The sequence below is a fragment of the Mycteria americana genome, chromosome 3, assembly GCF_035582795.1.
Source record: "Mycteria americana isolate JAX WOST 10 ecotype Jacksonville Zoo and Gardens chromosome 3, USCA_MyAme_1.0, whole genome shotgun sequence".
Lineage (NCBI taxonomy): Eukaryota > Metazoa > Chordata > Aves > Ciconiiformes > Ciconiidae > Mycteria > Mycteria americana.
The window spans coordinates 72,570,726-72,598,314 of NC_134367.1; the positions used below are offsets into that span (position 1 = coordinate 72,570,726).

The window sequence follows — 27,589 nt, forward strand, 5'->3', positions numbered from 1 at the left end:
AGAAGACAATTAAAAAAGCTTTATTAATGACAACTTACTCTCTCAAGACCATCTTATTTTCCCAAGAAGTTCTCAGAGATGGAGATAACGAAGGTCTCAGTTAAGCAAGTACAGTAAATAGTCTAGGGAGAGACTATACCTATCATCTTTTCTGATTCAGATTTCACTGAAGTGCAAAAAGCTTTGGGAGTGAGGCACTCCATGCTTACCATGGAAACACTTATGCTCTGTCAGATTTTCAAAAAGCTTTACTAGAGGGAAAGTGTATTTGCCCTCATGATGCCCCCACTGCCCAGTTTCATGCTCTTCCTGCAAAGACATAATCTCCTATTCAAAATTAGGTTTTCTTTTCATAATTGTTTAATAGTAGTCTTATTCTTATATGTGACTGCCTTCTTACACAAAATTCTGCTGTGATTTGGAGCCCAAAGTGATGGGGTGTTGTGTGGGTCCAGGCAGCCCCTCTTGCTCTAGTCCCCACCAATATCCCTTCTCTCCCACCTGGACGTGTAGTGAGAGGGGCCACATAGGGTGGATGACTCCCAGTGACTGATACACATTTATGGTTTTCTTTAACAGCTCTGGGGGTCACATGATGTTGTGGGGTCTGTTCCCAGATTGCATTTTTCTTTAGTAAGTTATGGAGTGGTCAGGCTATTATAATAAAACCTGGAAAATGTGCCTTCTGAGATCCCGAAGTCCCTAGCACAGCACATAACTCCTTTCTTATTCTGGGGCAGGGGTAACCATTGGATCTCTTGTAGCACCTCATCGGGGGCTGATCTTCTCCCACCTATTCATCTGACTCCCCAAAAGATGAATTCGTGACTGGGCCCTTGTTTCTGTTCTTCTGGTATCTCTACCCCAGTTGACTGTGGGTGTGTTGCAGCAAGTGTCCATAGCCCGTTTACAGCTTCCTCGAAGTGTCCACCTCTTAAGACATCACCGATGCACTGCCCCACAGTGACCTCTTGTGGAAATTTTAACATTTCCAGTTCTCTAGCCAATGTAGCATGAGTTACACGTGTCGTGGGACTATGGTTTAAGTTTTGCGATAGGCGAGTAAATGTATACTGGAGTCCCTGGCAGATGAAAGCAAACCTCATCCATCCTATCTGCCTCCGGTGCTGGGATCATAAGAAACGTATCTTTCACATCAGTAGTTGCCATCCATCATTAAGAGGCTTGACTATATCAGCTATACTGGGAACAGCCACAGTGAGCGGTTTGGCAGCAACGGTTAGGCCACCATAATCTGCTGTTAGTTGCCACTTGCTATTAGGCTTCTTCGAGGCCATACAGGAGACTTGTAGGGGGAGGAGACTTGCCAGTGATTCCTTGATTGCTTGTTTTGTCAATTCAGTAAGAGGATGGATAGCATCAGGAGGGAACTTGCAATGTGGAGTGCTAACTAGCTTGCTATGGGCTAAGGCGGCATCTGTTTGTAACAGGTTAACAGGGGTGCATCGATAGGAAGCAAATGCTGCGGTAAAGGGGGTGGTTGTCCTTGTTTACTATTTTCCCCATGGGTCCACCCACGACTGACCCATCAGTAAATCCGTACCTAAAAGGCACCTATCATGAGGATCTAAGAGTAGGGTCGGGTGGACTGCTGGTCCAGTAGACAGAATTAATTTAGCCCTGGCCACTGGGTGGGTAGTGACTTACCCACGGACGCCTACAATTGAAACTAATTGTTTGCTAAGTGGAGGCTGTCCTCGGTAAGTGCCCTTATCTACCATCTACATTTGGGCTCCCTTAAAGCAGTGGTCATTAACTGCTACCATCACCTTGGTACTTGAATCCTCAGCAGGGCAAGGATCAAGCCCCAACCTTGGTTTCCTGCATATTCATGGTCTAGGGTCAGTGCTGATAGATGTACGTATCCCAGAGCTCACATCCCTAAAATCCTCTGCCTTGGTCATTACTTTCTTAAGTCGTACCATGTCGCCGCCATCCCTGGGTACGGATCCCAGAGGACTGTCATGAAGAGTCGATGAGGCAAACTCAGCCAATTGCTGTAAAACAGGTGTCGTCAGCCCATTTAACTGTCTCGGAGAGAGCTCTTTATCTAAACATGTTTTCCATAACCACTTACATGCAGTAGTGATTGCGGGTGCTCCTCTATTTCCCCATTTTGCTTTCTCCTTTTTGCACAGAGACAGGCTGGCTCTTTTCCATTACATTTACTTTAGCTGAGGTTCTCCTCTGGTTTTTATAATTTGTAGTATATACTGGTATATCTGCTAACATTCGCTGGAAGACCTCTTGGAAGGTATTATTACCACTTCACCCTGGCTAAGGCTAATGATTTCAATGCTCCCTCTGCTCCCTTTCCTATGGGGCAGAAGTGTCCCTGCTCATGCATAACTGCCCAGCAATTTGGCTCTGTGGGAGGGGGTTGTCTGGCACCTGGGACTACAGGAGCTGCTGCTTCCAATTCAGCTGAACCAGGGATTTCCAGCAAGGCAGTCTGCACACTGGCTGCCATGGCAGGCAATAAGGCTGGCAATCGAGTAGTTATTACAGGAGGAGGTGGGTTTTGTTGCCACTCGCTATTTAGTCTTTCATTCGTCATGACACACACACACATATACTCTCTAGACTCAAACATAACTAATTGCAATCGGCGTGGTAAAGCAGCTTGTGCCTACCAACACAACATGTCAGAGAGAGATCCAACTTCTGACACCAATAAAATGTCACCGTTTATTTGGGTCTCTCAGACTCACAGGGGAACGTACACTGTGAATCAAGTTTTTTTGGATCTTTATGGGTCAACTTGAGATACTCTATGATTCTATGATTATTTCATGAGCTCATCAGGTAAAAATCAAACAAGGGCTCAATCCTTGACTAGTCTAGATTGTCAGTTCTCTAAATTGTTGCTTCAACAATTCACATGCTCATTAACTCACAAAGTCACTAACCCGCACGCTTACGAGCAAAAGAGTTGCCTGGCTGAGGGTGCTCATCCTTCCTCCTGCATCACGCTGCAGGTGTTCCCTCTATCACCCCAGGAAGCAGGAGAGCCTCAGCAGCCCAGCTGCTGGTGGATCCGCTTCCAAAAGCTTTATGGGGTAAGCTGGCATAATCCTGCCTTCCAGCTTGGAAGTCTGGTCTACACCTTTCCTGTGGCTTGTTGCAGTTAGTTCTGAAGGCTTTCAGGCTTATCAGAAACTACCAAACAATTACTTTTGCAAGGCTGCAGAGACAGCAGACCTTATCTCTTGCTGGCCTCGGTATCCAGCGTACATGCGGCTCTTTCTGCAGCCAAATGGTGCTGCTCCCCGCACACATCAGGCCTTCGCAGGAGCTGTGCCTTAGGGCAGCACCTGAGCAGGAGCCGAGCGAGTGAGTGGTCGCTGCAGGTCTGGGCCTTATTTCTGCTGTTGCCTTATTGTTTCCTGACTTGATTCGGACTGGCACTGAATACAGCTAGCAATCTAGAACTGAATCTGCATTTTCCCTTCAGAGCCCACTGAAGCAGCTCGGTATTTCGCATGTGCATTTTATGTGCATACATCACTGATGCAAGTTAGCGCTGTGTCATGCTTTTTCCTCTTTCACGGCTGTCCAAGCTGGGTGGTAGCTCACCTACCAGGGAAGACAGCAGCTAGAAGAAGCTGCGGCCTTTGCCACATCAATTTCTCCAGCCTTGGGGGTGTTATGAAAGAGGAAGTACGGTTCTACACGCATTTGAGGTGCAATCCATGTCGACTTGTGAGAAACCAGTTGAGCCTCCTTTTGGCTGTAAGACAAGCAGTGAGTTGCAGAAGACAGCACTAGATGGTGCAGTCACACCAGTGCAACCACCCAGGCGTCCTGGCTCGCTGTTCAGCAGCCCTTCACAGGGTCAGGCACTGCATGCCCCAAAGAGCATTCCTGAAGCAGCGCTCCTATACCGAGGGGCTGCACTGGAAAGCCAAAGGGACTCTTGCAGCCCTGTCTTGCAGCACGCTTGCCCCAGAGAACAGAGTGCTTTGCAGAGGGGGCTGCAGAGCACTCAAAACCACGACGTCCTGAGGCTTGCAGCGGCAGGTACACAACAGGGAGACCTTTTTGCATCTTGCTATGGGCTAAGGCGGCATCTGTTTGTAACAGGCTAACAGGGGTGCATCGATATGAGGAAACTGTGCGGTAAAGGGGATGGTTGTCCTTATTTACTATTTTCCCCATGGGTTCACCCACGACTGACCCGTCTGTGAATCCGTAACTAAAAGGCACCTATCATGAGGATCTAAGAGTAAGGTTGGGTAGACTACTGGTCCAGTAGACAGAATTGGCAGGAGTAGCTATGAGTCTCTTAAGACAGGATCATAGTTACTAACTGGGCAGAGCTGCAGAGATAGCAGTGAGAGAAAAAAAATTCCATATATTGTCACACCTACCATGCAGGGCTGACCAGGACCAGGCTGGTGCCTTCGTGTCACTCAACCATTCAGAAGGCAGGAGATGACATTTTCACTGCCAGTGACCTGCCCTTGTCCTCAGCATCTTGGTGAGGACACTCTGTGCTATGGGAAGACCGGTGGGAGGGCCTCAGATGAGTATCTGTCTTTCCCACTGTAAGCACTTTGAGGCAATGATAGATAGATAGATAGATAGATAGATAGATAGATAGATAGACAGATAGATAGACAGACAGGAATACATATGGGAATAGATGTTCTGAAGGGTGAAAGACAGAGCTAGATAGTTTCCTAAACTCCAGGATGCATCACTATTCTTGAAATTTTTGCCTCTGTGGAGAAAGGGAAGCCTTTCTCTGGGTTTCAGCATCCAGTTCCTGCAGGAAGAGATGCTGGAGGCAGAAGGTGGTGCTGGAGGCAGAAGAAGGTGTTGGAGAGCAGTCAAGAACAGCATCCTCAGTGATCAGCCCCTGGGATGCTCAGCTGTGACAGGTCCCCCTGGCCCTGAGTGAAGAGAACAGGATGGGAAAGGGACATGAGCCTCGAGGGGGTGTTTTGTGTCCCCCACACTCTGTTAGCAGCACTGCTGGGAGAGAGCCATGAGCTGATGAGCAGGTGGCAGCGAAACTTCGGCAGGGCGGAAGCACCGGCACTTCCCCGCACGCTGTGTTCCAGCTGCCCCAGGGAAGTGCGAGGCCAAGGGGAAGTAACTGTTTGGTCTTCAGCACCGCCCAGCCCAGCAATGGGAGCATGGCTGCTGCAGTTCCCTGTCCCCAGCTCCAGAGAGGAGACAGAGCCTGAGCATGTCCAGCCAGTGGGATTGTACATGTATGCATGCACACGCGCGTGCACATGCACACACACAGAGTACACAAAGGTCCAGCAGCTCCTGCAGCCCGGAGAACTGCATTCTGAGGGGGGTGAGAAATGTTAATTCTCCAAGCATCAGCACTACTACTCCCTCTGTTTAATTTTCTCTGCTTAAAAAACAGAGTACCTTTTCCCTTTAGGGACACTCTGTTCCCATGGTTTGGTTACATTTTGAGTTCACAACAGAATCAAAAAGAAGTGTAGATTTTTCGCTGGAACATTAAAACAGACTAACCTCAGCACTGCTCATTTGACAGTCTATTTTAAGCTCTTCTGAGCTGAAGAATCATTAATATTTCAGTCTAGCTCATTTAAAATTCAAACATAACCTTCTAAACTTTGGTCTGTGTCCTATAGCTAGAGCAGGAGCCAGTTAGATGGTTTTGGTGTCTCCCTTTCTATTACTTAAGAAAATAAGTAATGAGGGGAAAAACTGAGCTACACCGAACTTTACACTTCACAGATCATAATTAGTTGTCCAGCAAATTTTAAAAATTCTTACCCCCCTCTCCTCCTGCAGAATGGAAAAGCACTAGCTTCACAGCATCTTTGGTTCATTGCTAAGTGTTACTTTGAAGATAGGAACTTATCTTTAAAGTGAAGATATTCTTACTTCAAATGTTCATATATATGTATGAATGTATTCTTTAAAAAGGACTTAATCATAGAGATGCCACTGTGTCCATAAAGCCTTTATCTGCTGCAGTTAAGTATTTATTGATGGACTTTATTTGTTATAAAGCTAGTATAGCTTTTTAACACTTTTTTGCTCCACTATGTACAGGGTACTTACTTCATTTTGGGGTTTTGTTGTTTGTTTTTGTTGGTTGTTTTGTTTTGTGTGGGGTTTTGGGGAGGTAGGTGTGTTTTCTTTAATGTGGGGGTTTGTACATAGCACTGAGTGGCTCAGAACATTTCTGCCTGGAGGAGCAGCCCATGGTTACAGCAGGCTCTAGTTCTGGAAAAGCATATGGGGTTAAAATGCAGTTGGCTTGAGGACAGAGAGTATAAAAGTTCAGTACATGAAACATAAGCTGCATAGCCAGTACTGTGTATTTCCTGGCTACAGGACAAAAGGTAGAGAATAAAGAAACAAGATCCCACCTTTCCCCTTCCATTTCCCACTCGTCTGTGCAAAACAGGATCGGCAGCCCCCCAGAAGCTCTCACTCTTTGCATGCCATACTGCTTCCCCTGGCTGCTCTGGAGGAGCTGTTTTACTTCCTTGTGTTGCTGCAAACAGGTCACAAATTAATGTTCAATAAAAGCACTCACTTTTTTCAACTCGTTTCAGTCTTCTTCTGTTTTTGCAACAGATTGCGGAGCCTCTCTGATTCTCTTCTGATGCCAAGTTTCTTATAATAAACAATTTTGTTTCCAGTAACAGCAGTCTTACATCACTTGATGCACATTTGTCTCTGCTCCTGCAGTCCCCCAGCTGTGCCCTTCTGCTTCCCTGCATGTTGTCAGTAGGCCTACATCTCACTGCCACTTTCCTGCTAGTCGTACCTTGCCACTCAATGGGGACAATTAATCAATTCCTGACATAGTTTACAACTCAAAATTCAACAGGCATTACATTATTTTTCAGTGATGTGCCAAGGTTCCTTGTTTCTACAGAATGATATAGAAGTATAACAGGTTGGTTTGCCATAGCACATCATCACTGTGCCCCTGTACATTAGCCAAAACCAAAAATAGGAATTTTTGAAGTTTTAAGCAAAATCATCTCTTCTGCTTAGATTGTAAGGTTTGATGCTCTCCAGTGACCCAAGCTATTAATTAATAGGAAAGGGGAAACAAAATGTGATGTCTCTTTCATTGGAAAAATAAGTAACTGATAAATAACAGGACTGTCCAGAGCCTTGAGACACATCAAGAAATGCTTACAGGAAGAAGTATTGTATCTGTTCTTTCCATGAGCAACTATTGGTTATGAGTGAAAGAAAACAAAATATTAATTTCAACATAGTCAGTATGCAGCCATAGTGAATATGAGCCTACTTCTACCAATAGATACCAATACTGGTTTACAGGGTTTGTCTGGGTTTTTTAAAATTAAATATACTTTCGTATGAAGAACTGTAAGCAATATGCCCAGCCTTTGCCACGCCATTCATACTGATGCAGGTTCCTCCCCTGCATCTGCGAGGCATTAACTGGCTCTACTATGGGGAGGAGAGAGGATGTATGAGCCTGAATCCAATTGCAGGATCAAGACAGATTATGCAAAAATCCAATAAAAGCATTTCCCCAGCAGGGAGACTTATGCCAAAGAGAATAATGCTATTTTCAAGACTGTTCAGCAAATATTCTAGTTTAGAAGAGTTCTTGTCAGCTCCAGAATAACGGGCAGGTCATATCTGTCTTTGTAATTCTTAATTGCTCTCATGAAATGATAGTGAAAATGCCATCTGGGAGATAAAAAAACCCAAATGTATTTGTGCTAAGAAAAGTTTCCTCTGAATAAACACCCACATTGCTGCCAGGGACTGTGGGAAGGCTACCTTTCCAGTCAGCATCTCAGTTTGGCCAACATTTACTCCTTGCCCTATGTTCCCCAAGCACAGCCTTCCCTCAGAGCTGTCAGTAACCCTCCAGTTTCCCTTGCTTTAGTGAGCCAGCCTTGAAAACTTTACTTTTTCTTGCCACCTCTTCAACTACAAAAGCGAGTGAAATTCAGATCCTGAGGTCAGCCTCCTCCCATATTTGCCCTCCTCCCTTGATGTCTTGCCAGAGGGTCTCGGCACACACAAGAGGCGATCCCAGTGCTGGTGGCCAGGGCCAGATGCACAAGCGTGTGAAACTCACACTTGCTCCTGACACTGTGCAGAGCAGAGGCAGCCCAGGACCCTGGATTGCCCTGGGTCTGGGCGCCCTGAAGCCCTGGGCATGCACTACCCAGGTAGCTACTCTCAAATATTGGCTGAGCGTCACCTCTCTCTGTCTTCTAGTCTGTGAGCCTCGTGGCTACCACTGGAAGGGTGAAAGGGAGAAGTGTTAGCACAGGCAGTTATGTCTCAGGTTTTCTGCTTCATACACCCATTTCTATGGGAAATGACAGGCCCTGCTGACTATGTCATGCCGACCTTCAGACTGTCTGCTGAAAACCTCCTAGAAGTGAGTTTAAAAGTTAAGGGACCTGCTTACAAAACAGAGAGACAGATAGCTCAAGCAGGGGAGAGGAGCTGGCATCACTGCAAGGCCAAGGGTCCACAGAAGACCGCAACAAGGGGACAGTCGGGGAGGAGGCAGGGATTGCTGTCGGGCTGCTTCCCAAAGGCTTCTTGGGATGTCTGCCTTTCAGGATGGCAGCTGGCTTGTAAATTCCTTGCAGTTTTTTACGGTTCCCTCTTGTGTAGCTGCTTAGAGGAAAAGGTTGCTGGTTATTCTTTTTAGCCTTTGTAGGAGGGACAGGGACATATCTGTAGGCTAGATTATAAGGATGGGTTCAAGCTGCTGCAGGACTTTACACAGAGACCATTGCCAGAAAGCAGCTCCCATGGCATGTTGGACTTCTGCTTTTCTCATTTCATCATATCAGTCCCAGCACCAAAGACTGAGGCTTGTGGGTTTTTCAAGCTCTGGAAACAGATGTCATTTTCAAAGAGGAATAGGAGACGTCTTAAAAACGTTCCTCCAATTTTAAAGAGTTGATATTATTTTTTCAATCAGATATTGGAGAAGAACAGCCGTGGGCCTTTACTATACCCTTATCTTTCATTCTCACTTTCGTAAAGACTAAATTTAGTGTCCATCTAGAAATGACATCAGCCCTAAATTAGATATTAATGTTTTGGTGGCCAAGCTTCCATCTTGTTTGCAGCATCTTAAAATGTTCAGAGAGCTATGAGTTACCCTCTTTTACCACACATCATCCATCTCTGTGAAATCAGGACTCCAAACCCCATGCTGCCAATCCCACTGGCCACATTGCTCCTCATTCCAAACCATATCCTTCCTTGCAGGGCCATCAGCCTTCTCAGGCCTGCTCCCCTCCCATGCGGCAGTGTGAATGACAAACATCCAGCGTTTGACATCCAGACATGACCATCTCAGGAATCCTCTGTGCTTTTGGCAAGCCGCCTGCCCATCCCCAGGCACTTGCTGTATCCAAGCTGTGCAGGTTCCTCAACGAGCACAGCTGCCTCCCATATGTTTTGGATCTGAATGGGAAAGCCCGATCCACTTCCATAGCTTGAGCTAATAGGCAGGATACTTGGGCTATTGCCAATAAAACAGCCTTACAAAAGAGAAAACAGCACACAAACCTCCCTGGCATGCAAGAGGCTTGGTCTCCAATCCCTAATTTGATGCCTGTTTAGGGACTTCATGTTAGCCAGTAACAGGGTAGTAGAAATGCATAAACCTTGCAAAAGGACTGGCAGAGGTTGTGTGCCTTGAGCACAAAGTCTGGTGGGAGATGCTGGTTTGATCTATACCCCCAGTTGCCAGAGTTGGGCCGTGAGATCAGTCCCCTGCAGTATGAGCCCCCTGATGCAATATGAGAGCAAGAAGAGGGACAGGCATCCTGCAGTGTTTTGACATCCCTGCATTTGCTGTGACCAGTGCAGGTAAGTATTTGCAGATACTGGATTTAAGATCTTAGCTGAGATAGGAAGGTAAACATGTAGCTTTACAAAATGAGTTCAGGTGTGAATCTATGCAAGTCTTTTGAGATACAAATGCTGCTAAACATCCTTAGCCATAGAACATAGACAGCTGGAAAAATTTCATGGTTGAAGTCCAAGGTCTGTGAACATAAATCACAGGCACCTCCAGATGTTCGGTGCCATGAGGAGTATACCCCAACTAAGCAGGAGTGGGGGAGCCTAGAAGATACCAGTTATGTGCCTAAGGTCCTTAATCTACTCCTCTATGCCAATTTTTTTGTGGACGTTCATGTTGTTGCTTTGTTGTTTGTTGGGTTTTTTTTATACTTCAGTTACACTGGCAAGGCATATGATTTACTAATTTTTCATTCTGGCTCACTGAATACTGTTATCTATCTTGAATTTAATGGAGGCTTTTTTTCTCCAGTTTTCTGAAGTACCTTATTCTTATTACTTCTTCTGAAGTATGCATTTTTTATAGAAACTTACAACCAAATCACAGTTTAATTCTGTAATTAGTTCCTTTAATTCACATCAAAAGCTGAACGTCAGTCAACAAATGAATTGTCAGGTGCAAGTCTAACTCTCCAAAGATGAAGCAACCATCAGAAAACAATTTACACTAAGCAAGCTGAAAAAAACACCACGTACACACATTAGAACAAATTTGTAGTTGTATTTTATTTAATCAACGAAAATCTACCTTAAAAACACAAAATCAAATTTGGTAACCCAATACATTGGATTAGAGAAAGCTTCAAGCTTTTAAGCACAAGCCAGAAGTCACAGTCCCAAATGAGAGTTTCAGAGGCCAAAGCAATACACTGGACCAAAGTAGTATCTTTATGTGGAGGCATGCTCCTTGCACCATTAGCGTGGTTTCAGGTGCAGTATTTTTTAGCTATCAGATATAAGAAGAAGCTTTTGTATTTGTTTTATAGTTGTTTGTTGCATTGCTTACCTAGGCCGTGGATTAATGGAGAAAACAGGCAAGTTTAAGCACCCACCTGTCCAATTACTACCAACAGACAATTTACATTGTGGTAAAGCTAGCTTTATTTAAATGAGGTTCAGACAAGAATTAACTTTACATATTATTAACAGCTTTGGAGCTACAAACATAAGAATCAGGATTACACAGGTCATGCTATTGTTACTTTGTTTTACCTGCTGCAGTTATTGCAATATGGCTTAACGTACATAGGTATACAATTTGTACAAATTCAGCCAAGTTTGCATTTGTGAGGTGTTATTAAGAGCATGATTAACTTGCAAGCCAATTTAAACCTGTGGAAACCAACCAGGGTTGTTGGAATTGCCCAAAGCTAAGGGGGAAAGCTGCTGCTAACGATGGACAGAGATAGACTGGATTGTTTGAAACCACATTGTTCGGCTTTAAATATTTATATAATTTGCTCTGAGGTAAGGAAAAATCTTTTGATGCTTCCACGCAGGGCAGCACCAGATGGTGCAATCACACCAGTGCAATCAGTCGCATTGCTTGCTGTACGTGCAGCCTCAAGGAAAGGCAAGCACCTGCCATAACAAGAGCATTTGTACACTAAAAGTTGATTTTAAAATAAATTACTATACAGGTAGGATAGTGAGCTATTGTTCAACTTGATGGGCATCAGTTTCACAAAGTGCGATCTGTAACCTTCACTTTAGAAATCAGAGCAGGAAGTACGGACTTGTACCCTGTGTTTGATTTTAATGTAAACAACAAAAGAGAGGACCAACTCCTGTTGTGGACAGACAGCCCAGGACTCTCAGTCTTGGGGCTTCTTGCCGTTGTTAAAGCGCCCTGCTCATTCTGGTCTACAGCTGTTGTCAGTGCAATCCACCTTACACAAAGGTTTTTAAGATCTCAGCACCCCAAAGGTCTCGTCAGCTTTTTGCAATCCAAGGCAGAATTCATCACCAAGCCCTTACGCTCCTTCCTACTCCCCACTTAGTGAAGACAGAATTGATTGGAGCAGGGAGGATTTCAGGAAATGCTGTGATAGGAAAGAGTTGAGGCAGGGCTTGGGAAAGGAGGAAGCTTGTATGCAGGAGGGATGTAAGATGGTGTAGGTGTGGGTAAAGGCTTGGGTGGTTCCCTTGAGCGAGTGGTTCCCTCTGGAATGAGAGGGGTGCGATTTGAGGGTTGTGGTACCACTGGCATTGCTACATGAGCAAGACAGCAGGGAAATGGTAAGTCAGGAGGGTTCTCAGAAACCAGGGACTGCAAGTAGAAGTGATTAGTGGATCTGACACAGGTCAGGGCTCTCCTTTTGTGTTTAGAAATATCATAGTTCTACATTAAAATCAGAACTGGGTTTAGGATATACATATAAATATTCAAAGCAAGACAGCCACGTTTGAGAGATTTTACAAGGGGAAAAACCTGGAACAATAAATAGGAAACTACATGTTATCAATTTCCACTCCAATGGTATCAATTTCCTCTCCAGGCTAACTCTACAAAATTCATTTTAAGGGTACACCTAAATGGTACAGAAGTATCATAGCTCTACATTAAAATCAGAACTGGGTTTAAGACATACATATAAATATTCAACACATTACAGTCCAGTCCTGAGACCTGAAGTGTGGAACAACAGCAAAATGGTATTCTCAGTCTCCCTTCAAGCTAGACTGTAGAAGTGATTTCTGACTAAATCAGGCCTGCACAAATACAACTGAAGGACAGACAGAGATTCCTGAATGGGACTGAAAGGCAGCAATCTTGAGCATCTTGCTCAAGAATTTGTGCGTGATCCAGTTCCTGCTGTTTTATAAAGACACATCTGCTACTCGGCCAGAAGTCTCGTGTTCTTGTCAGTCAGCCCTCCTCTTCCCCCTCACACACAAGCCAAGCAGCGTCTACAGCCACTTGTAGGTCAAATCAAGGCAGCTACGGAAGATGCGGAGGGTAAGGGAGACTGCAGAAAGAAGACAGGGGGATTCAGGGATGAGTGGAGGGATTCAAGGAGATGGGACAGACAGGACACACGTTAAGTGAGGGGACGGTAATAACTGTGGCACAAATTTTAGTGATCTGTCCATTCACTCAGTTGTGCATCTCCAGTCTAAATGGTATATTTTGGGCAGAGGCAAATGACCTTCGAATGGAACACACATGTGGATATAGCCAACATTAAAGGCATTGGTTTTTTTAATAGAAATGACAAAAAAGGTGAGGTCTTCAGAAGAACAGATGTTAACATCCAAGAATAAAGGGTAGTGAATAAAGCTCCCGGTTCTCTTGCAGGATTGTCAGTTGTTCTCTAGGACTAGCATCTCTCCAAATGCCACATGGATGCTTAGCACATCTGAAAGAAAGATGACAGTAAAAAAGCTTTATTAATGACAACTTACTCTCTCAAGAATATCTTATTTTCCCAAGCAGTTCTCAAAGATAGAAATAAAAGGTCTCATGACTTAGTTAAGCAAGTGCAGTAAATATCCTAGGGAGAGACTATACCTGCACTCCAGGTTTACCATGGAAGACAAAACTCATATCCTTTAGGATTTTAAGAGCAGCTTTGTTAGAGAGAAAGAGTGTTTGCAGATTAAATCCTATACATTAAACACGTGCCATATGAGTGTGCATTTAGGAAAACTGGAAACCTCCCAGAAATATCACCCTAAACTACAGGCCAAGTCAAAGGCCATTAAAGTGAGGGTAGCTGTACAGAAAAGAAACAAGGCATTGAGTAGCCAGAGAGAGAGGCAGTAAAGCGAGAAGAAGGGGGGGGGGAATTGTGGCCTGTTGATTAAACTGGGGAGCAGTTGCCTTTCACCAAAATTTAAAAAGAGAGAGAGACACACAACAGTTTTAGAGACCCCCAAAACTATTTTGGAAAAACAAAGAAATTGCTGGCTGAAAATGCTACTTACATTCAAGGCCTCAGGAGCCACTGAATTCTGACTTTGTGGACTATCACAAGATGTTCCTTCTTGGCAACTATCATCCTCCCATGTCTGTGCTTTCCCATCTTCCACTGGCAGGTGATGTTGTTCTTCCTCACTTTCTCTGCATGTTTGTTGACCTGTATGTTGGTCTGGGACTTCCATAATCTGCACAACTTCTTTTTCCCTTAATTTTGGTGGGTGTATGTCTAGGGGGTCTTTGGTTGAATCTTCTGAAGTACTTAGTTCTAGTGTTGATTTCTGAAGTCTCACACTTTCCCTTGAAACATCTTCAGGGCTAGTCACAATTGTTAAAAAATTCTGACTTTGTCCATCTTTCAGCATCTCGGAAGTTAATAGCATGTCTTTTGTTTTTTCTACAGTTGCATGAATTTCTGCAGACTCCTTTAAAGTAGCAGTTTTCACTATTCCAGATTGCTGGAGCTCTTGTTCTTTACTCCATATCTCTTCCTCTTTTAATGGAAGTTGATGATCCACCTGTGTACTTTCCAGAAGTTCAGGTATATTTGTATCTGATGGGCTTTTCCCTATGGACTTAATGTGCTGCTCTGACTCAAAGGCAGTTGACTCTTCTGTTTCTGCAAGTTTGTGAACAGCCGTCTGGATGGCATTCAATACAATTTTTGTACTCTGGGACTCTATAGTCACAGACTGAACAACATCCTTCTCAAATTCCACGTGGGTCAGAGACAGACTGTCACTTAGAGGAACACCATTTTGTTCGGGTTGCCCTGTGCTCCTCTGATATTGCTCCTCTGATATTCCGTTTATGGAACCAGAAGTTACTTGAGGCTCAGGTGCTTCTGCACTACCAAGCTCTGCAGTCCCACAGCCTGAATAGTCAACAGTAGTAACCGGGACCTCTTCAGAAGCCATTTGCTCTGGTGTGGTTGCCAAGGGCTGTACAGTTTCAGCTGTCGTGTCTGTGGGCATTACAGTTTCTGCCATGACATGCTCTTCAACTGCTGCAGCTGCCTCAGGCACAGGCACTTTCAGAGCCTCCAAGCTTTCAGCTTGTAGGAAGGCTGAGTCAGAGCCTTCCTCTTGCACAGTTAAGACCTCTTGCTGGACAGCAGTTGAATGTTCATCACCTCTCACAGCTTCCCATTTTCCAGATTCAAATACTTCTTTGGCTCTTTCCATTGATTGCTCATTTTTGTTATCTTCTTTCTGAAAGTCTTGACAGTCTGACGTTTCTACAAGTTCTTGTTCTTTTTTCACAGTCTCTTCTTCAGCTAACCTGCTTGGTGTTTCACATTTCTTAGGACTTATGTCAGTGAGGACAGTGTTTCCATTCTCAGTGATATCTGGGCATGTTGATCCTAAATTAGATATGCTGTCTGCTTCAATCTGCGTGGGAGCCTCAGTGGCAGTGGTATCACTCTCTAAGTGTGTTTCAGTTTCGAGCATAGCATCTTCCATTTTGCCACCTTCAGCTTCATCACTCTGGGAGGCGATTTCAGTTGTTTTTTCTCTACATTGTGGCTCTAGGATGGGGACAGAATCTTTTGCTGTAATGTGCCTGCCAGCCCCATCCCTCACACTCTGCTCAGCACCTGCAGCTGCTTCTGAGCCAATTGTTTCTGAAGGGAGGGCAGAGGTTTTTACCTCATCCTGCAGTGGAACCTCAGTAACAGTGACTTCTGTGCTTTTTAGTCCAAGGAGCACAGCATCATCTTCCTCCTCCTCTCTCTGGGCAGGTGCCCTGCTAGGAACTCCTTTAGTACAAGCCTGCTCTTGTGAGTCTAAGTCAGGAATTTCATCTTGTCTTTCAGGTTTAACAGGGATCACAGTGACAACTGCTTCTGTGCACTCTGGTCCCACGGTGAGGGTTTTGCCCTCTCCTTCAAGCTGCACAGGCTCTTCAGCTGTAAGCCCCAAGGAAGAAGTTTCATCCTCTGTCTTGTCCTGCACCTGTGGAGAATTGCAACAGACCTGTGAGAAAGGGTACGAGCACAGAGTGACCAGGAATGCTCTGGTTGAAAAAGCACCAGAAGAAATGACCAAAAGGAGGAGGGTTATGGGAAGAGCATGAGGCGATGACACTGAGATTAGTGGGTCACCAAGATCCCAGCTTGTGTTCAGTTTCTCAGGACACACAGCTCATTAAACAAAGGGCAGCCTAAAGCAAGGGACAGCCGACAGCACTTGAAACAAAGACTAAGCCAGGAAGATGGTGAGGAGGTAGGGAAGAAGGTGGGAACACATCAGCCACAATAACTCCTGCACGTTTAAAGCTGGAGATAGTGGTGTCATTTCATTTCCTCCCTTTGCAGACGTACCTCAGCTACAAGTGTATCTCTGCCTACAACTGAAGATACCATTCACTATGTATGGTACCATATGGATCACATATGTATCTCAGGTGTTCATATAATATCTTCAGTCACATTGTGCCATGCAGAAGTCCTAATGGCAATTGTTTCAGCACCTTCGGATCCATGCACACCATCTCCCACTCCCTTTCTGTAGGAATCGCATCCACCTCACTCTGCACACGAGCCTCAGTGGCTGCTGCTTCTGGACATCTGTGTGTGTGTATCACTGGAAATGAACTTCAGTTGCCTCAGGCTGCACAAGGAAGGTCCTTGACAGTAATATTGCCAAAACCCAGTTCTAAGTTAGTTATAATATCTAACACTTGCTGATTTTTTTCTTTGACAAATAAACCTTTGTGTTATACGTAATACTTACTGTAGTCTGTACTTCTGGAATACATGCATCTCTTGTCTCATCTACTGTCAACTCTGTTACAGGCAGTTGCTCTTGTTCTGAAGGCTCCTGCTTTGCAAATGGCTCTTCCTTGGGAGTGACTGCTTTGATGCTGTGAAACTCTCTGTCATGTGATGAAGGTTCTTCTACTGTCCTCTGCACTTCAGATATTTCTTCACGGTCTTCTACAACTGCTTCTTCGCATGCCTGCCCCTGGCTTTCATCTTGCAATACATCTACATTTTCACATCCTTCTGTGCTTTCTTTCATGGCAGCAGATACTTCACCCCTCTCTGAACTTTCGTGTAGAACACTCTCTGCAACTCCATTTTGGTCCTGAATGCTCCCTGCACTTCCCTGGGGCTGGAGGCCATCCTCCTTGTTTTCTCCTTTTTTCAAGGACTGTTCAAGCAAAACAGTTTCCTGGCCTACAACGTTCCCATCTTTAGCATCATCTTTCACTTCTGACTCAATTGCTTGCACTGTTGTAATTATAGTTGCTGTCATGGTTCTTTCACTAACCAGCTGTGCTACATCTGCTGACTTTACTCTTTCAGCAACTTCGTGAAGAACTTTTTGCGTCTGTTTGTCTAATTCTTTCAAATTTTGTTCAGTGGCCTCTACTTCTTGTACAGGTGTAACTTCCTCTGTAGTATCTGGGGTTTCTAACAACTGTGAAACAGCAGAAACCATCTCAGTTGTCTCCTCAGCAAGGGACACCTCCATTGTTTCTTCAGTGCAGGAAGCTTCTGCTGTCTCCTCCAGAGCTGTCACTGCTTCTGAGGTTAGCTCTAGCTCACTTGCTGTGGTGTCATCACTTACATCCTTTCTCATTGCTGGCACTGTCTTAGCAGCTACCACTGCTTCTTCCACAATAATATGCGATTCAAATGATTTCTCTGTTTCTTTCTCTTCCTCTTCTTTTGCCTGCTCAATGCACTCCGTGAGAGCAGCAGATATCCAAGATGGTGACCTTTCTTCAATACTGGTAACTGCCCTTTCCCCTTCCACAACGGTAACAGTAACTGCATGTACCAGCCCTTCATGGGTTTGCTCAGTTCTTAGGGTCTCCTCTAATTTTTCTGCTCTCTCTTGCTCTGAGGTTCGCTCTCTCATCAACTCAGCATCTTTAGCTTGTTGGGCTTCAATTTTCTCCTGCTCTGCTGCTTCGTATTCAGATAAAGGAACAACAGCTGGAATATCTGAATCTTCTTCAGTTGTTTCTGCCATGTCTTCTCTTGCTTGTTTAAGATGAGTTGGTTCTGGCTTTCCATCTGACTTTTTCTTTCTGCGCCCAGGCATCAGTTTTCTAAATGGAACCCATGAATCATCTTTTCCAGGCTCACCATCTGATGTTGAATGCTCCAGGCTAGATCCCACAAGAGAGTCTTCAGTTCTCTCTTCCATTCTGGTTTTGGATCTCCTTCTAGGAGTGACTAACCTTTTAAATGATTCCCATGTTGAAATACCTTCACCTTCGGATGGGCTTCCAGCTTGTTCTGGGGAAGAATTCCCTTGCCCTTGATCGCTCTCCTGAGAACTAGTAAGAATTGCATCTGTTGCCGTTTCTTTGCTCTGTCCAGACTCCTCTATTTTTTGGCTTTCTTGACCAAGCTTATGTTCAGTTTCTTCATCGGATGATGATGATTTCCTAGCTCTTTTCTTTGAAGAACCTACACATATAAAAGCTTCCCAAGACACAGATGTGTCAACCTTTCTTTTGGGCTCTTCTGTGGTTTTCTCTGGTTTCTGCTCCATCCCATTTTCTTTTAATTCTCCCTGATGTTCATCAACAGCGTTTTCAGTTGCAGACACTGCAACACTCTTTGTCTTATCAATTTCTTCTTCTTTATCGCTTTCAGACGGTCTTCGAACACGTTTCTTGGGAGTCACCATCTTTTTAAATGATGCCCAGGGTGTAACACTTTCTCTTTTTCGCTCCACATCTGAAATTGCAGCATCTTCATTTTCAGTGACCTGCATTCCATCTACAGATTTTTCCAAAGAAGGAATTTCATTAATCTCCTCAGGAGAAGAAGCAGAACTCTCCCCCTTTTGTTCCTCTGGGCTATCTGGGGAATCTGATAAGTGATGAATTTGTTCACCCTGTTCCCCTAATTTAGATTCTTCTCTTTTGCCTTTATGCTTCTTTCCAGACAGTTTTTTTAATCCAGTACCCGTAAAAAGTTTCTTTAAAGGGCTGCCTTGTAGTTTAGTTTTTTCTTGAGAAGACAGCAGTTCAGCTTCATTTGTGATACCTTCTGGAGGCCTCTTTCCAGCTGCCTCTTCAGGAGTTATTTCCATGGTTATTTCATCTGGTTTGATAGTATCAGTCACAACTATGCCAGTTTTTCCCTGTAGTCCTTCATCAGTGGGTTTCATTGACTGTTGATCATCCTCTGTGTCAACTGAACATTCAGAAGTAGAAAAGGACTTCAATTCAGGAGCACCCAGAGCCAGTTTTGTCTCATGTTCCTTGCTTTCTTTCTTCTCTGTGGTTCTATCCGGAGCTTCTCCTTGTGTGATGTCTTCTGTGGGTGACATTTTCAATTCTGCTTCCTCTGTTTTTTCATCAAATGTTTCTTTCCCCAGCGGAGCAGGTTTATCTCCTTCTCTTCCTTCAGATTTTTTAAGTTGTTCACTAGAAATTTCAATTGCCAAAGATCCTGTTTCAAGTTTCTCTTCAGACGATGTTTCAGTTCTGTCGCCTATTTCACGCTTCTCTGTTGACTCCAGTTTTTCTCCCACAGGTAGGACTTCTGAGGATGTTTTCAATTCTCCATTCATACTGTCAGTGGTAACAGGTACCACTGGCCTTGTTTTTAGTGGTTTCTCTGTCACTTCACTTTCTTTCTCTCCTTCTTCAGGTTTTTCTTCCTTTTTACCAAGATCTTCTGAGACTTCCACCAGTTTAATTTCTTGATCATCTTCTTTAGCTTTTTTCTCCTTCGCACTTTCTTTAACAACTGCTGCTGCTGCTACATCCTCTTTTTGTCCCTGCTCATCATGCTTGATTAGCTCTTCCTTCTCACTTGCTTCAACTCCTACGGCTGCCACAGTCTTTTTTGACTCCTGCTTTTCACCTTCAGTTTGCTCCTTCTCATATGCTTCAATAGTTACTGCTGTCACATTCCTCTCTTCATCTTGCTTCTCAAACTCAGATTTCTCCTCCTTTTCACTGGTTTCTGTTGTTAACGTTGCCCCCTCTTTTTCTTGCTCCTCTTCTTTTGTAGGAGACTGTAGTTCATCTTCTTTAGGCTTCCTAAAACTCTTCTTTTTTCTAAATCCAGTCCATCCCTGAGTAAAAAATTTTCTTAATGGCGACGCAGTATCAGTGGCTAAGGCGGCTGACTGAGAACAAATCTCATTTGCTTCTGGTGTTTTAGGAGATTCGTCTTCTGTTTTTTCGTTTTTCAGCATGTCTTTGGTGGTGTCTTCTGCAGAGAGTGCATCCTCAGGCATCACTATTTCTTCTGAGCTGACTTCTTTTTGATCATCAGCTCCTTCAGGGACATCCTGTGTTTCTTTTTTTACAGTAAGCAGTTGAACTGGTTCTGATTTTCCCGTCTTTTCCTTCTTTACTGTGAATCTGAATCCAACAAATTTAAAAACCTTTTTAAAACCCAGATCATAAGACTGTGGCTCAGATGTGTGGTCAAGGTCTTCTGCGTCTTCTTCCAAAGAAGGCAACTGTTTAACTGTATGAGCATCCTCTTTCTCAGCATCTACACCATCCCTGGTGTTTGAGTCAGATGGACTTGTCTCCATAGTTTCAGTGTCTTCCTTCAAAGTTACACTGGAATGTTCTGTCTGTCCAACTGTTTTAAAAAAAAAAAAAAAAGAAAAAAGTTAGTTCCCTTCTCAATTTAATGTTATAGTATACCTTTACATAAATATATATAATTTTTTTCATTTTTATCAAGCTTTCCTAAACAGACATGTTCTATTATCTGTGTGCCTCCTCTGTGTGCTACTATTAATTTTTTTTAAGGACTAGTTTTTGTTCTAAGATTACTATAATTCCTTTCCTTCCTCATATCATTGTAAGGGTCCTTCCAAAGTTTATTTGCAAATGCACCTTTCGAGCTTATATTCTCTTATTCTCTTTCTTTCTTTTGCAGTTTTTTTGTTGTTTTTCTTGGGGGGGGGGGCAGGGGAGGAGGTTGGGTTTTGGGAGGGGTTTTTTTTTTGTTTGGTGGGGTGGGGTTTTTTTGTTTGTTTGTTTGTTTTTAACTTTAAGGCAAACTTATGTGAGACAAAAAAATTAGTTCTATCCTATCATCACTCAAAGAATATACAGAACAATATATGTAATTATTCCTGAAGCAAAGCTCAGTATCCTTTCCATGCACACACACCTCTGAGGGAGAAGAAAAAAAAAATTTAAAAAGTGTGTTGACCTAAAATGATGACAAGAAAAGAAAAGTTTATTTTACAGCTCTGTCCCAAGAATAGCAAGATGCGAAAACACCCATGGGAAATTTCCTATTTTTCCGAAAACCTGTAACCCCCAAAACAGTTACATTACAACATATTTGTTTTAAAGATCACGAATCTTGGAATTCTCCCATACGTCATATCACCACTACGGCCAGACAGAAACCTGATCTACAGCAATTCCACATCGCTTAAAATTAATGAGGTTGTTACTATGCAGGCAGGTAAAACCCTACCCTTCACTGCTCACAAGTCTGTGTTTGCATTATCTCGTTCTTGAGCACTGTTTGAGTTTTACCTTCAGGACGCTGGCAACCACCCTCCCGGTCTTGCTGGGACAATTTAAGTATTATCGCTGCCTCTGGCCGCGAGCTGCCTAAGCTCACAGACTAGCATATACATTAAACCCCCTGAAATGCAGCAGTTAAGAAGCCAGCACGCATCCAGTTTAGAGCACAAAATTGCAAACTCCCCATGCCCCAAATAAGTAACTTTCGAGGGAAAAGGTGGAAAGGAACAAGGACACTAAGGTCTTTAAGGTCTGCCATTTAAACACAAAAAAATGAGCAGGTAAAACTGCTGTTGCCTATAATGAGAATTTTAATAATAGTAATAGCTGTGTGATGAACATGCCTGATGATGAACAGCACAACATGTGAAGATAAAATCTATGGCACGTTCAAGACACCAAAAGATTCTTGGGCTTGGATACTGTCAGGATTTCAGTTTAACATTGTTTCTGACCCTTGATTTTGTGCAACAGGTGAAAATGCAAGGGCACGCGTGAGCGTGCTCTTCTCCCTGACCAAACTTGTGGGAATGCTAAGACAATAAAATAAAAAAAAGATTTTAAAAAATCAATGTTAAACAGCAACATCTTGGAAGAAGGCATGCAGGACACAGCTTTCAAAAGTACATGCATCATTGAATTCCCCGAAGTGATTTAGTTTCTATTTGATCCACCTTTTAAGTCGGATCTAACTCTGCAGTTGGCCCAGCTTTGCCCAGGGGCTGGACCACCTGATCTGCAGAGGTCCCTTCCAGCCTAGATGCTTCCTCAATTCTGCTTGCCTATGTCCCCCTTGAGAAGAATGGCATCTTCATAAGCACATAGACAATGCACTCTAGGTAAGGCTGATACACAACTAAATAATAAGCAAAACTAAATCTACAAGTATACTGGCTTCTAATAGCTATGTAGCAGGTAAATTAGGTTTATATTCACTATCAGCAGCCTACTAGTTCTTGTTTCTCAGCTGACATAAGCAAAGCTTTTTATTTTTCCCTTTAGCTAACAGTTTAAAATTATTTACTTTAATTGTTAATTCCTAATTCACTTAAAGTCTGACCTCTGATAACACCCTAACTCCCTGAACATTTTAAAACAGAGATGTTCAAACCGAGTAATTTGTGAGGGAGCGGGGTAAGAAGAAATCTGAAGAAGCCAGGATTATTACTCCATTGGCAGTATACCTCTTGCAAACACCAGAACACTCCACGAGCAAAACCAGCTCACTGCAAGAACACTTCAGTCAGTGAAGGGAAACAAGGCTGTAAGCACAGCTAGAAGCAGCAACAACACTTTTGAACTCTCTTTTCATTAAGATGGTTTCCAAAGAAAAACTGATATGCTTATTTTATTAATATTTTTGGACTCTTATGAATCAAACATTATGTAGTTGTATGCTGAGATTACACAGGGATAAAGCCAAGGAGCCACTTTTGTATCTGTGTTCATTTATTCTTAGGTCCAGAAATTCATTGTCATTTCTGTCAAAATACGTAATTTAACAAAAGCTTACCATGGCTTAACAGGAATTCACAAAGTTAGAGACATTCTTCAAACACTAGGGTACATATCACATTTTATAATTATTTATTAACAGGTATTCTAATATACTTTATAATCTTTAATATACTCTAGATATACACACCCAGAGATAAAGGTGTATTAACTCTTCTCTTTTTTCCTGGGGGAAGGTGATATTTCTTCCCTTTGTCTACACTACAAGTATTTTTCTGGCTGAACCAGCTATGAAATTAAACACTGATCATTTAACGTTAAATAAAAATTTGTTCATGAGCCAGGCCTCTTAGCACCTCTGGTGGAAACCAGTTCTATAGAGTCTCCCTTCTGTTCTTCCTCAGTCCTGCATTAACGCCAATGTGCTTACCCTTAGACATATGGGATTCTCTGTCTCCATCTGACATGACTCAGACAAAGGTAGAGCAAAAAACGAGGCTGAAAGCCAGTGGGAAATGCTGGGTCTAAGTGGGAAAGACCAGAAGCAGGAAGGCAGTAGGAGCGGAGGAGAGTTCAACAGACACTCGGGCCTCATTATAGGCAACTGGTGGGCAGCTAGAGACACAGCTTTCTAAGGGTTCCCCTTTCCTCTTGCAAACAGACCCTGGGAATGCATGCTTACCATTTTGAAGATCCTGAGATTTCAGAAAAATATTAAAAGTTGCAGCTGAGGCTGCATTTGTTTTTGGTTTTGTTTTTTTTTTAATTCCTAGAACACAAATCTAGTGTTTAAGAGGAGTTTTGGGGATTTACAAGTAAATAGGATTACTGTAAGAGGGGAATGATACAGAACATGAATGAGTGAGGTATTTATTTCCGAAGTGAGAGATAAGATATAAGACTAGTGTATAAAGGCATCTCTTCATACTCATGATAAGCATTCAAAGGATTTTCACTCATTCTAGTTACAAATTGATGCGTTCCTAACACCCTAAGACAAAGACTCGGTATTTGTAAAATGCTTTGCAGGCGAAAAGAGCTGAATAACTATTACAAAATCTGCAGGTATGGATATGTATTAAGATAGCAAATGCAATCATAAAAATAGAGAACACAGAGTTTAGAGGCACAGTGATAAGCTTTCAAAACTGTTAAATCAGGCTGACAGTAGTTAGGTCTTCCTTGTGAGTCCAGCAAACATGCCACCTTGCCATACTTCACTGAATACATTGCAAAAGGAAAAACTAACAAAAACATTGACTGACTGAACACGTACTTTTAACACCAGTCTGAAAAACTGCAACTATGCTACGCACGTCACACTTCCATCACTCCCTCACAGCACACAGTGGGTATACTTGCAAGACTTAGTCCAGGCACTACCCCTTCACAACAAAAAGCATTTAACCTGTCCAGAAGGTATTTCATCCCCAAGGTAACACAGAGCTTGCATGTCAGCTCTTAAGTGACCTGCTGCTGTTGCTCCCAGTCTCTGTCTGCTTCTTTCCCCATTTAAATCACTGGAAGGGTCTTTTAAACTGAATTTCTAATGCCCTTCCTCAGCATTTGAGGAGAAAGATGCCATTCAGGAAATTTGCCTGCATGCTGCCAGCTGCCAGGAGGCTGCCACTGTTGTGTGACAAGCCTGCAGTGCAATATATACCCAAGTCGTACTTTCACAAGATATACCCCAAAGAGCATTTTTATATCCAGTGGGGCACAAAAGAAACAGGAAACCTGAGAAGTCAACTGTACACGCTGAACTTTATATTTAGCAGTCAGATTCTTTAATGATGTTTTTATTAATGACATCCTTGGTGCCCAAAGATTGTTAGTCCACTTCTGAATGCAAAGCAAGCCATGAGTAACTCCACTTCGAAAGCTTTGGAAGTTATTTACACGATGCATTGTTGTTCAGAGTACTGTAGCAAGTCACTACCATGGGCATTTTGCCAAGACAACTAGCACTTTCTGAATGAATTTATAGAATTTGAGAGCATCTTTAAGAAACACAGGAGAGCCTCATCAAAATACCTCCCAGAAAAAAAAAAAAAAAAGTCCAGTAAAACACTCCTATGAATACAACTTCTTTAGGTCTATCCTGAGCAGGGCTGCACTTCACCAGCTATGGGCTAATCAAGGAAAACAATACAATAAAAATATATCCAGAGGCAGTGATAAAATCATAGGTCATATCATAAAATTGATCCACTTTGCTATTTAAATCCACTGTGGCTAAGAACTAAAGCTGAAATTCTATTTTAACCGCTTACGCACCAGTTAAGCTTTCAAACATTTTTAATTGAATCAAGGTGCTGCTTATGTTTTAATAACTGCCAAGTGTTTTGTTTTATTCTGAAAGAAACATATGAGATTGACAGTCTTAGGGAATCAAAAGTGCTTGATTTCACAATTTCATATGTAGCTTAGTCCATGGTAAAAATTTATTTTGTTTTATCAGAAGTATACTGATCAGATGTTGGAAAATTAGTATTTTCAGAATGACTGAATTCCTGTCTCATCCCATTAAAAATTAAATTAATAAATAACACTTCTCTTTTAGTAGGCTGATAGACACTGTTGGCAGTGCAACTTAACTGCTCCCACCATCTCATCTGTCTCAGAAGTGAAAATGTGTTTCTCCCCTGGTAGTTGCCAGAGGGTTTAGGGAAGAAGAAGAAGAAAAAAAAAAGCACTCTGACTGCAAGAGTTAAATCCAGAGCACTTCATGTGCTCACAGTCACCAAGTCAACATCTGGAGCTGGTTGACTTTTCCCCCTAAGGATTTGCAGCACAGCGCTGGATTTTTTCCATGAATTCCCTACATTCTCAATCTCTCAGATGGATGTCACACACACCCTGCGCCCGCCTCACAAACTCCACTGGCCACCAAAAGGCTCCAGAGGACTTTGTGCTGTTTTCATTTATTCAATGTTTAAGTATTTAGGGCCAAATTGTGCTTTCAGTCACATACACAATACTCTCGGTAGGTTTGCACGAGCATAAATGAACGCCAAAGCCATAAGGCTGAAGGGTTATTCTACAATCATTCGCCTCCGTTATATCTAGATTTGCCACGAATACGACTTGTAAAAAAAAAAAACAAAAAACAAAAAAACAAAAAAAACAACCACCTACTGCTCTAAAACTCACATGACACTGAAACAGGAGAAGGCAATTTAAAAAATGAATTTGAACTGAGCATCCATGATACACCAAGCTTTTATTTCTTAAATGCAGTTTTTCCTTACTGCACAATTCTTCTAATTATTAGTAGAAACATTTAACGGCAAAGTCAAGAAAGGGTAAAAACTTATATAAATGGAGAAACAGTAATTAAGAGACAAAACAGTCTGAAATGACAACATCTATGAAAAACCTATGCTGAACAGGGTTATTTAGAATGAAGTAGCTATCTGGAATTACTAAGGAAATGGAATACTTTAGCAATTAAAAAAAAGCAAGCTGTGCTTTTAGGTTTTCATTGCAGAGTGTAAGAACTGGACATTATACCACAAATCCTGATTCTTTTGACCTCAAATTTCAGGAGGTTGGTTTTAATAAATCAAACAAACACCCCACTCACTTTGCAGTAACAAAATTAAGCAGAAATACATCCAGGTGTTACCCTTCTAACTTTTTTTTTTTTTAACTACAAGGTTTCAAGTCTGTGGCACTGCTGCTTCTTGACAATATATTTCACAAATTCTTCCTTCCTTTCCCTACTATTCACAATATTTGTTTCCACTTCAGTGTATAAATACTTCTTTCATGGAAAGCACATACTACTTCCTTCCCCATTCTATTCACTCAATTATTTCCAAGGACTGACTTGCTGTGTTAATTGTGGGGAAGGGTTTCTTTCAGAATAATTAAATAGTGAGGGAGGATTTACAGACATTTTTGCATACTAAATTTCACAATGCATACACACACTTCATGGGCTTTCAAATCATGTTCTTCTTTCAAAGCATTAAAAACAAATACCATGAAGTTCTCTGGTACTTGGGTGGCAACTGAAGAGTTAAGTCTAAAAATTTCACATACTTCTGTGTCCATTTTTAAAAACAGAAAAAAGGAAAACGTTGCAAAACAGCTGCAATTTTTCATGGCTTAGAACTCCTTAAGAAAGCAAAAGCAATGTCCCCAGAAAAGGACATCGTACATAACCTCATATGAAAGTAACTTAAAAGAAAGCACAAGTATTTCCGCTGTGATGCTATAACATTCCTCACAAAACTTTTATTTTTAGAAGTTTTTGCTTTAGCTGTACTTGTCTGCTCCAACCTAGAGACTAACTTCTCAAATTCCAGCAAGGGAAGTTACACATTTCATTCATTCAAGATTTTCAGATAATTCTTCTTTCATTTCAATGTTTCAAGAAACAGCACTACAAGTCAAAAACCAGTAAAGTTCCTCTAAAATTGTTTTGTTTCTTTGTTTTTAAACCAGAAGGGTCACTAGCCATGGCTCTGATACACAGTTACTGTAGTGAAAGATTCTTCGTTAAAGGAACTCACAATAATAAACTGCTCTCAAACCAGTCCAGCTGTTCTGCTTGGGAACCAAACCAGCATGCTACAAATATTTATGAAATTTCATGGTTACCCATGCTGTCCATGTCTCACATTCAGTGACTTGGTTCCGCTTGTTAAAATAAAATGTATTCACCAAGCACAAGATAGATGCAACACTAGCACTCGAGTATTTGAGGAAAAAAAATAAATCTGCTCTGCTAGGAACGAGGACAGGAGAAGCAATATAGGTCAGTAAATGTCATGACATTTTTGAGAACCCCTAATGATTAATAAAAATGCACAATGAAAAAGAGATTGAAAGTTTTCTTTGTCAAAACGACTGCATAAAGAGTAACATAAGCACCACAGA

General features: G+C 42.5%; 1 protein-coding gene across 3 annotated transcripts in view; it reads right to left on the minus strand.

Annotated features, from left to right (window-relative positions):
- Positions 1-10,555: 10,555 nt before the first annotated feature.
- AKAP12 (A-kinase anchoring protein 12) overlaps positions 10,556-27,589 on the minus strand; it is a 31,934-nt gene continuing 14,900 nt past the window's right edge. For all 3 annotated transcript variants that reach the window (XM_075498984.1, XM_075498985.1, XM_075498986.1), the window contains 3 exons: positions 16,504-20,339; positions 13,777-15,723; positions 10,556-13,208 (listed from right to left, as the gene is read on the minus strand). In XM_075498984.1, the coding sequence (XP_075355099.1) occupies positions 13,200-13,208; positions 13,777-15,723; positions 16,504-20,339 (5,792 nt within the window). In that variant the 3' untranslated portion in view covers positions 10,556-13,199. The remainder of the gene's footprint in view (positions 13,209-13,776; positions 15,724-16,503; positions 20,340-27,589) is intronic.